The sequence below is a fragment of the Haliotis asinina genome, chromosome 1 (genome assembly GCF_037392515.1).
Source record: "Haliotis asinina isolate JCU_RB_2024 chromosome 1, JCU_Hal_asi_v2, whole genome shotgun sequence".
Lineage (NCBI taxonomy): Eukaryota > Metazoa > Mollusca > Gastropoda > Lepetellida > Haliotidae > Haliotis > Haliotis asinina.
In genome coordinates, this window is record NC_090280.1 from 51,809,675 (window position 1) to 51,820,781 (window position 11,107).

At 41.8% G+C, this 11,107-nt stretch overlaps 1 protein-coding gene across 1 annotated transcript; it reads right to left on the reverse strand.

Moving 5' to 3' along the window:
- Positions 1–319: 319 nt before the first annotated feature.
- LOC137280212 (uncharacterized) lies at positions 320–10,865 on the reverse strand. Its single transcript, XM_067811868.1, has 5 exons — positions 10,846–10,865; positions 5,710–5,794; positions 5,120–5,209; positions 4,044–4,250; positions 320–639 (listed from the first exon to the last, which is right to left on the reverse strand). Exons 2-5 carry the CDS (start codon positions 5,756–5,758, stop codon positions 431–433), a joined length of 555 nt encoding a protein of 184 aa, XP_067667969.1. The 5' UTR covers positions 5,759–5,794; positions 10,846–10,865; the 3' UTR covers positions 320–430.
- Between the last annotated feature and the right edge of the window lie 242 nt (positions 10,866–11,107).

Consider the following 11,107-nt stretch of genomic DNA (forward strand, 5'->3'; position numbering starts at 1 on the left):
GAGCATCAATCTACGCAGTTGGGATACGATGACACGTGGCAACCAAGAAAGACGAAACGTGTCGTTGGTTGATTCATCACTGAACCATTCTCGCCTCTGATTATTAAGTGCACTTTGTACTCCTCCAAGTGGTAACAGTTTGTTGCTGGTGTCATCACAATCATGTGATTGTAATTAGAGATTCCACATTACCTGGACAGTGGATTGACACTGTCTTGATTATTGCCCATCTGTGCATATCTGTACATGCGCCATGCTTTCTCTCTCTCTCTGACGATTAGATAGTAACGGAGGACTAAAACCAAACCAGACAATCAAGTGATCGATGTGCGCATTTATTGTTTGAATGCTTCGGTTACACATTGTTCAATATTGTATGGCTTTCGAGTGATGGTCGATACACACGTGTGCTGAGACGTTGTGAACGCTGTTAGGAGGGGATCTCGCAGACGTATCGACGCGGGTAGTGACAGCTTATGTCACTGATGCCCAATCGGTCCAGCTGACCACAGTCCTCCCCTGGACCGTTGTCCGGCTCGTCTTTCCCCCAAACAGGCACATTTGTGGATCCCGTATTCCATTTAAACTCAGACGACGAGCTTCGTTTCAAACCAATCCATACTTGGTAGTTCTTTGAACCTGAAAAAAATGAAATAGCACGTTGAGAATCAAGTGGACGTGTGGCCGTTAGTCGTATGAAAATCCCAGATATTTAAAACATATATCACAGAACGTCAATGTTTGGTAGAAATGATTGGTAGAATGTTGTAGTAACCCTCCCCCCATAACCTATTTATCTACCAACCCATTGCATGGGCCTTAGAGGCTCTCTGTCTTCGCAGTTTCGTTGCCGCACACTAAATATGTGTTTACCGTATGTACTCCCCGTGATGCAAAACTCATTTACCTTGGATGCCCTGAAGACAAAATCTATCATTCTTAGGTGAGTATTCCATCTATTTTCTTCAAAATATTTTACAAACTGTAGATTGTAATATATTCAAGATAAAATACACGTTCACACTGTTATCTAATCTCTGAAATGTTCTCATATATCTTTGAAAAGAAACATTATAATCCAGAAATCAATTAGTTTATATGTTACAACAATAAGCTTAAGATGTTTTGTCTAATGATACACTGGACAGACGCATATTTTGTGCCTTACAATTCCTCTGGGATTGTTACATGTTTTGCAGCACCACAGAAAGAATCGTATCGCTGCAACGAATTTATGTTACCAAATGTTTACATCACGTGACTACCGTGGGCTCATGCTTTTTGCAGGGAGCAGTGTATAAATTATCTGTTTACCCTCGAAAGATGTATTCGCCTAGTGGGCGTTGTACACGGTGATTTGTCCAGGGTCACGTGGGCCTATCAGAGATTGACATTCTTATATATGGTAGGACAAAAGTTGAATAACCTGTGAATATGCAATGAATACAGAAGTTGAATATTCATAACATTATTCCACTCTATTATTGCTACAATTTCACTAATTCAGCTGAAACTGTTCTCAATTTTTAACACTTTACGTTTGTTTGCTTTCGGTGCTACCTCGTGACACTACAAGAGATGGTGGACATCACTTGGAGAACCCCCCTCCTACCTGTGACATCTGCAAGACACTGCCCCTAAAAGCTTTGATACATCAATGAATAAACACAGCTACTCATCAAAAACAGGAATGATTTATTCACTTCTTGACTGACGTCTGAAAATAAAACTATTCCATTTGTTCATGGTTATATTTAAAAAAATGAAAATGATTGACATAGCTTAGTGAAATGTTTCTTGTTTCTGCAAACAGCAAATCGTCTCATCAAATAGTAGGAGTATAGACTCAGTTGTCTGCAATCGCTATCTTCACCACACGAGTAATTGTCTACTGACAGCCCTTGCACACTGTCATCTGAGAACTGTGTTCCTTACACACATTTTGTTACACAGACTACAAATCTGCTCTCTTCTTCTGTCCTTCGAACTGCAGATGCAACAGCTTCGTCTCATTCTAGGGATGGAAGGACCAGCAGAAGAACTAGTACCTGCTTTCAAGTAGCTGGCGGCATCCATCTGAAGCTGTTTGGGAATTGATGTCTGTGACCGTCTCTCTATTTGTGGGAGCATCAGTGTTTCTGAGATTGTCTGGAGGAACAATAGTCTCCGGCGTTTTGCAGACACCTTCCATGCCGGAAACTTCACTGTCCATGCAAATGTAAGCAATGTCAATCATGTTCAGGAAGAACACAACATGCCACCGCCTTTTCCTCCACGTGCATGTGTATCCGTACAACATCTCATCCATAGTGTCTACGCCTCCTTTTGTTCTGTTGTAGTACGTGACGATTTCTGTGCTTTTCTTATGTCAGTCCTCAATGTCATCAGTCTGGTTGCATGGTGCTCAGCAGAGTCACACTCTTTGACTTGCTGCCTCTGTATGAAACAATGGTGAGCTTGCCAAGCAATCCGAGAAAACATTCATAGAGTGGAATGGATTTCTTGGCTGTAAACTCAGGAGGGAGGAAGCGTTGTCTGACTGTTCCAACAAGGATCAGACCTTCTGACAGCAGTTCCCCCCAAGATCACGATCTGCGAAAAAAATGTCTGCTGATATGTTCCTGTTAGATCCAAAGAATGGTCTCCACAGATCTAGAGTGACCTGACGGCCTAGACCGACCTGGGTAGTACGGTCGTCCTTTCCAGGTCGAGTCGGCATTTTAAGGGATAATAATTTGCTGAATCGACAATCCAGAACAGCTTGATGCCATATGTATATGGTTTCATTGGTATATACTGGACGAGGAACTGTGACATTTTTACCTCAACTGAAATGCTTCGACAGTTTGTCCAAATATATCCCACACTTCAATCACAGGTGCAAGCTTGTCCTTTTCACGCCCAACACTCCTCGTGTCTTTATTATCGAAACGTAGGGCAGCCACCATCTGTTCAAACCTATTGCACGACATCGTCGCATTGATGATAGGGGTACCATGCTGCTTGCTCCAAATCATCCTACTGCTCATTGTGTTTTGTTTCGGGAAACCACTTGTTATGAGTATCCCATTTAGAGCCTCTTCCTCTTCATTTGTGTCCTTCCATTGTCTCTGGCTACCTATCTGAAACATGAACTTCCTTCCATAAATATTTGTGAACGTGACAATCCGCTTGATGATGTCCTGGTTCAAATAAAGCGGAAACATTTCTACTTCAAATTGAATGTGATCAGCATGTTGAACCTTTTGCTGTTCAGCTTTAGTTCTGTAGAACCAGCCTTCATCCAAACAACCAGTTCCGTACGAACATTTTGACATTATTTTCAGTCACTCCTTCTGAATATACTCCTTTTGAATATACATGTAATACATAGTTATCGAGAAACTCGAATGAGCTGAAGAAAAAATTGACATTTCTTTTGATGCCTGGACATACTTTATTTGCCCAGCTGCCTTCAGTGTTAACAGCATCGTCACACATGTAAGGACATATCCTTGTGATGCAACAGGGCTGATGGGGTAGCCTTGTGGATTGCCTGCTTCTATTCCGCACTTCGGTACAATGAACGCCATTCCTCACCGTGATACTTTGGAATATTGTCCAACGCGGCATAAGACGTCGTGCTCATATGGAAAATCGAACCTGGATCCTCGTCATGACATTGTAATGTGATGTTGGACGGCTGTCTTGAAATGATGATGACGATGACCAGATTCGTGATGCACAAAATCTAGAATCCACAATGAAACAGTGGCACGAAAAGGTTAAAAACAAACAAACAAACAAACAAAAGTAACCCCAAAACACATCCTTAATCCGGCTGGGTGCCCATTCAGAGCTTGGAGGACAGTTAAAACTGTACCTGTACGTTTTACGGAGACATGAACAAAACGACGTGACTGGAGCTTGGATGAAATGTAGCCGACAGCGGTGTTAACAAACTAGCAATAGCATGCACTCCACCATGTCTTGCTTTTCAGTCACTGTCTCTCTCCCTTTGAGTTGACGTTTTTCCCACTTTGGTAGGAGGGTAAATCTCTTACCCGCGTCCCATGCTTTGTCTCCCAGCGCAGCCAGGTACCCAGTGACGACGCCATACTTCTCTGGCGTGTCCAGGTCGACAAGACGCCCATCTACTATCTTCCGACACTGATCCACAGCTGATTGGTAGCTCCTTGCGTCATCGATTTCACTGACGTGGAAACACATCTTAGGATTCTTAATCTCCGTGTATCCTTCAGGACAAGTATCTACAAAATGCACACAAGGAAACAAGAACAAGCTCAACAGATTAATGTTAAAAACATTGAACGAAATCCACGACGAAATTGAAGAATATTCTACCGATCCTCTCATTGCATAGACTACCTATATATCTATGTAATGAGTGTAACGGTAGACTTTTCTAAACAATTTCTTTCTTCATCGAACTCGTCTGAATGAAAGATTAAAACCCCTGAGGACTGTAGCACGATGGGCCCCAGCCGCCAAAGGCGTGACAATTAGCTGTGAATTACGTCCCTTGAGTACACCAGAAACCTAAGTTTGAATCCCGGTTCCATTCAGTTATGGAACAGTACCTGCCAGCAGTATACCTATGATCTGGATTTTCACCAAAGTGCCAAACACCTGAGATCTGTATCACCTTTGGGTAAAGCAGGAATAATCTACTGCCTTTTATTCTCCCTTGGTATAGGAATAGTTGTTACAACTATGTGTCAGTGAGAAAGGAAATGTCCTCAGAGTTTTACGGTGTGGTAAATGAAATTGTAAACCTTTTATAGTAGTGCAATTTATCGGGGTTAATCAGGGTATCTCGGACAAGGCAACCGCTTTAACCACTTAGCTTACCACCCAGAATCACATCCCTCGTGTCATTGTGAGGATTAAAGTATTGATACTTTTTTAGATATATAATTATTTTAGCAATATATCATGAACAATATAGTACAGCTTGGTGGTTAAAGTGTTCGGTCGTCACGACAACGATCCGGGTATAATGTGTCTCTCGCCGTGATATTGCTGGAATATTGGTGAAAGCGATGTAAAACCATGTTCACTCCCTCACTGACTCCCTCACTCACGATCAAAACAGGGTATGCTACCCTGTTAAACGTACAAATTAAGTCATATGAGGCACTGGTGGGGGTATATATGATTTTGTAGCAGATGGAGGTAGATATCGGTTGATATCCATCAGGACAGGCACCTGTAGAATAGAATCGGTGATTCAGATTAAACAAATTCAATGACGGTTTTCTGTATTTTTTTTAATCATTGGTATCTGAGCAGCCTTTGACAGTCAAGAAGACGAACTGAGGAGAGAGAGACATGAAATACAGACAGGAAGGTGTTACCGAAAGTAGAGACGAGAAAGGATCTTGGGGACAGAGGGAGACAGGAAGCGGAGACATGATGTACAGACGGGAAGGAGTCGTGGAGTACAGGCTGGAAGGAGCGTTAGGAAAGGGTAGAGGCTACAGAGAAACAGGAAGCAAAACAGTACGGGGCTTGTCATGAGAATCATAGACTAATGTTGAGAGACAGGAGAGGAACAGGAATTGGAGTCGCAGAAATGTGGAGAGGCTGGGTGAGAAATATTAAGAATATTATTAAGAATATTAAGAATATTAATAAATATTAAGAATATTTACATCAGAATGTTCTTCGTAAAGTGGAAGGAAGTGTTTCAGATGTTTCTTAACCTACCTAAAAAGCCAGTCACAGCACATGATAAAAGAAGGAAGAGTCTCAGCATTGTCCCCTCTGGTTCTGGAATAGGTTCAACCAATACCTACAGAAACACATTAGAATTTGGTACAGGTATAATTCACATATGGAAGGATGTAATCATGATTTTGAGTTTAAAAACTGAACTGAAAAAAAGCACGAATTTGGGACAAGGAAATGTGCAACTGTGTATAGTGTAAGACAAATTACATCAGCGTTGAATACAACGATGCCTTTGGTGCTGGTTAAAACGACACAAGTACGCTGGATATTGCTCTCTCCTGCTTCTCCAGCCCCTGACCACCGCTAATCCACCACAGCACAAAATGTATTTCCATGAGTATTATGATAACTGACAGTTCCCTGTATGAGGCTTAATGTTTTTCTTGTAAAAAATAAGGCTTCTTCAGTGATGAACCAAATCATGTTTGAGACTACCTAAGTGCATCGTGTTTGTATTTTATTAGACCTTTATTTGAGATAAATAGGCAACAAACATTTTCAAAGCGATAGACAACATTTTCAAAGTCATGAAAATTGTTCACGAATCACTTTTCGATAATATTGACGGAGCTCAGACGTCATAAAACTAGTTCCAAACTCCCTTTGCGATGGTATCGACAGAGCCCAGATGCAATTTTTCGGCTTATTTTAAACACTCAGTCTTCAGGTCCCCTCTGGCTTACTTTAATGACTGTTGAGTACGATCAAGGTTTCAGAGTTGCACAGCTCTGTTACTGAGGTTTAAAGCCTGCCGTTCTCCACTAAATTACTTTGGCACCAAAACACTCTCTGGGAGAGTGACGTCGACCACAATCACATGGGAGAACAACAGTCCACCAGCAAAATACAGCGACATTAATTCTCCCTCTGTGGGTTGTGGCCTCAGGGGGCTGTTTGAATGCTGGTTTGATGTCGTTGATATCCATGAGTTTGCCAATGAGTTTGTAATCTGCCAGCCTCTCAAATACTTACTGACCATGCGCTTTGTTGGCACGAATTGTAGTTTAACGGGTTTATGTTCCTCCAACAGTTGAAGCATCTCAGCTTTCCTCACACTGGAATAACCTCTCAGCCAATGATCCTTTGCTTGGACTTTGAGCACTTTCACTGTGGGAGGCTTGACATCTTGAATACTGAGTAATCTCAAAAGCTGGTCTTCCTTCAATCGCGTGCAACATAAAGCTCAAAATCAATCCCAAAACAATCAAAATCCAATCCTGCTTCACAATCTTTGCAGTTGCGATTTTCACTTGACCATGTAGATCATCGCGACGGTAATGTCGACGGTAACCTAATACCGTGGAAAAATACATCTCCTTCTTGTTGGGCGGTCTGAAATTCATAGACAGCGCTCAGTTCCCGCTGTTCTGTCTAGACAGCCTGGTTAATGTCAAAGGTACACCGACACCGAGGAAGGGCATCTACCCCTACGAATACGTGGACGGATGGTAGAGGTTCGATGAAATGTGATTACCTCCCACCAACTGCTTTTACAACAACTTGACTGACTAAGCCATCATCCCAGATCATTACCGGCATACTCGTCCACATGTTCGAGATATTCAGTAGAAACGTGCTTGAAAAAGTACCTGTATCCTGAATGTTATTTCTCGTACCCCATGTCTCTTGGAACTCCTTGTTGTAAAAGACTGACGTGAAGGTGAAACTGTTCACGGCTACGATTCGTCGAGAAATGGCTGTTAGTTAGGGTTTCCATGACCCCTAAACAGTACGTGAAGGCCAGCAACAAGTACATAAATGGTTACGACCCATGAATTACATTCTTTACCTCGACCCCAGTAGGCCATGCATCAGCCATGAATCAGCATCTACCCACCGGTGGATTTGAATAGGTTTCTGACGTTGACTTCACAAGCATTGTGTTGGTTTCAAACAAAGGATACATACTCAAAGTGGACATGGACTACCAAGCAGAATTACACGGATAGTACCACAGTTATCCGCTCGCTCACAAACAGTTGATGGTGAAGTCGAAGAGGATGTCTGAATATGAGTGACATTTGTGGAGAAAACCGGGCTCGCTAACGTAGAAAGACTCATACCAAACTTGATGAACAAGAAAAGAATACATCGTGCACTATCGCAGCGATGGAGCCTTTCATCCGATTGAACACCAAGTTGCAAGAACAGGCCATGAGCGACTACAGCTGTATAAGTTCATGAACAACTCTGTGTTTCACACGACAATGGAAAATTTGAGAAAAGCCTTGTTCAAGGATAAACATTCAAACTCCAAATGAACAGTTTGGAAAGTGATGGACACAAGATCTACAGGACCATCCTCAATAAATTAAATCACTGTCGTCCATGGACACGAAACTGGTGATTGCCATCGACGTACGCACGATACACTGTAAGTATTGACACTGTAATATTAAAGTAAAAAAATCCAACATGCATATATGATGAAACACCTATTACACATCTATCCAACACGGATACTGGAAAAATGTGGCTGCCATTCCGCAAGTCGCCTCGAGTTTCCGAAGAGAAACAAGCTGTCTGGCAAGTTTAACTGCCATCGACTCAGACCATCCAGAGAAGAAAATTCGAATTTTCAATGCGGAAACACGTCCATCAAGCCGACCTACTGTTTCTACCGCACGACAGGGCCATGGACTGACCGTCGTTGACGTCGCCAGCCACAACACGGAATCTGAACCGTTGACAACCAAAGATTCAAATGAAGTTGCTTAAGCCTTAGATTGCATCTACAAACACAGTTGTTTGACCTGGCCTGCAATCATGCAAGCGTGTCAGTTGGAGAAAACATTACCAGACAGAGTAAGCGTGAGGTACCTGTACCATACGGGTGAATACGAGGGAGGCAGCAGAAAACGTGCCACCAATCCGATATGGTCCATGAAAATGTACCACGTCAACCGAATCAGCATCGATGATGGTGAACCAAACTTGTACTACTTGAAAGGCGGGCGGATCGCAGAGAGGGCTCGTCAGAGAGGAATTACAAATTGTGCTTCACGACACTGTGTTATACCCTTACTAAATAATCGAACCCATTTTCATCATCATCATGGGGAGGATGACTGAGAAATAGTTGTTCAGTCGCATCAGGGTTGATGTCAATTGACTCGGTTTTTAACTCAGCCCTAAGGCGAGTGATTGTAGGTCTGCATGGTACCGAACGGTTGCAATATCTCATGGATACTTCAGTCAATTATAGCCTTGAGACCAGAGAATGCAGCGCCCCGTACTCAACCTACTGCTTAGCTGACTTCGATGAGTTTATGGTAGACCTCGTCCATGACATTATTGCCCAGTACTAGGGCTACGTTTAAAGACAGAACCAGCCTGCTGTTGTGAAGGGAATGTGCGGGACTTTGGAGACAGAGTTTTGGATTTTCAATCCCTCCCGGAAAACAACAAAAACGTTTTTGCGTATTTTCAAGAATGAACCATTTTGTTCATCCTTGAGGAAGCCTAATTAAAAAGATAAGCCTTATAGAGGACCTGGTCAGATATCATACGACTCCATAATCATTAAAGAACTCTTCTAAAATAGAAATGAATTGTTATACACCAATTCACCAATTATCTGCTGCTGTCGGATTGCTGTTTAACGCCGTTGTCAGATATATTTCAGCTATATGGAGTAAATAATCGAGTTTGGACCAGACAATCCTGTGATCAACAGCATGAGCATCGATCAATGCAAACTGGAACCAATGGCATGTGTCAACCGCGCCTGGTCTTTCGATCCGTTAGACGCCTCTTACAAACAGGGTTTATTGAAGATCAACGAGATCCAGCTTTGAAGGTGATCATTGCGGAATGCAATCCGATCTCATTTGACTCCTCTACCCTCCATCGTGTCATGTTTACAATGATAAAACACTGCAAGACAGCAACAATAAATGTACTATTTTGATGTCTGGACATACTTTATTTCGAAACTTCCGTTTATGGCAAGCTGCACTCAGTCTGACGACAAGGACGGGTTAAAGAAGACCAGTGGTAACCCAGGTCTTCACGGGTACTAGTTATTTGAAGTTCGAGGCTTAAAACCAGTGAAAGGAATTGGTTGCTACTGAAAGTACTCTGATATGATAGGTGCGGTAGTTTCGAAATAAAGACCACTGGGTATCCTTTATGTGATTATAACTTTGCGGCTGTGTCGATACCTGTGTGTGTTTACGGGGCTCCGTTTAACATCAGTTATGCTTTATGGTTAACCAAAGTGACAGGAGATAAGGTAACACAATCAGAACTATGGAACGGTGTACTTACAATAAGATATTGCCCCTGTGAAGTCAAACTGTAGATTGTAGTGATGTTTTAGATTAACCCAAGTGACAGAATGGAGACAAGGTAAACACACGACATAAGTATGGGACACTGTACTTACAATATATTTGTTGATGCAGAAAACTTGTTTAGATACTGCAGCTGTGAAGTCAACCGCAGATTGTAGTGTTGTTTTAGATTAGCCAAAGTGACAGAATGGAGACAACGTAAGCACAATCAGAAATATGGAAAACTGTACTTACAATAACATATTGCCCTCACAAAGCCAAACTGTAGATCGTAGTGATGATTTCAAATTAACCAAAGTGACAGAATAGAGACACGGTAAGCACAATCAGAAGTATGGAACATTGTACTTAGCATGAAATGTTGGCCCCGTGAAGTCAAACTGTAGATTGTAGTGATGATTTATGTTTTAACCAAAGTGGCAGGATGGAGACAAGGTAAACAGACAACAGAAGCATGGAATGTACAGTGGTTTCCTCCCGTATCAAGCTGTAATATCATGGTATAAACTCAGGAATTGGTAAAAAACAACGCTAGATCAAACTACCTTACTTTCGTTTCATGGGCATTCTAGAAGTTGGAGAATCACAAAAACTCTGAAGTCCGGAGTAACGGTCTGATGACGTAAGAAATCTACACCCAAACTTCGCTGAACGTAACAAACACAAAGTTGCAATCCATGAAGTTTTATATTTCAACTTTACCTAACTTTCGGACTTTGGATCTTCGTAAACCACAGATTAAAAGTAAGAATACCTCATCATCTCAATAATTTTGGTGGTAGTATCCTTTTGTAAAACGGGAAAAAAGCTAATTTACCTTGAGAATCTGCTCGATGAAGGATGACCTACAGCTGTTTCTCTGTAAGTTATATAGGAGGTTTCTGCAGATAGTTGCAAATGTTATGCATGGAATACGTAACATTGTTAGGATTGAGTAACATGATTTAAATTGATGTGTCAATGTAACAGTTTGCGATTTCACAACCTTATCCGTAAGAAATTACTCTCAAGTATGTTGAGTGACAACCAAGCTTAGTCAAAGGACACGTTGACATTTATAGCGTTAGGAAACCATTGTG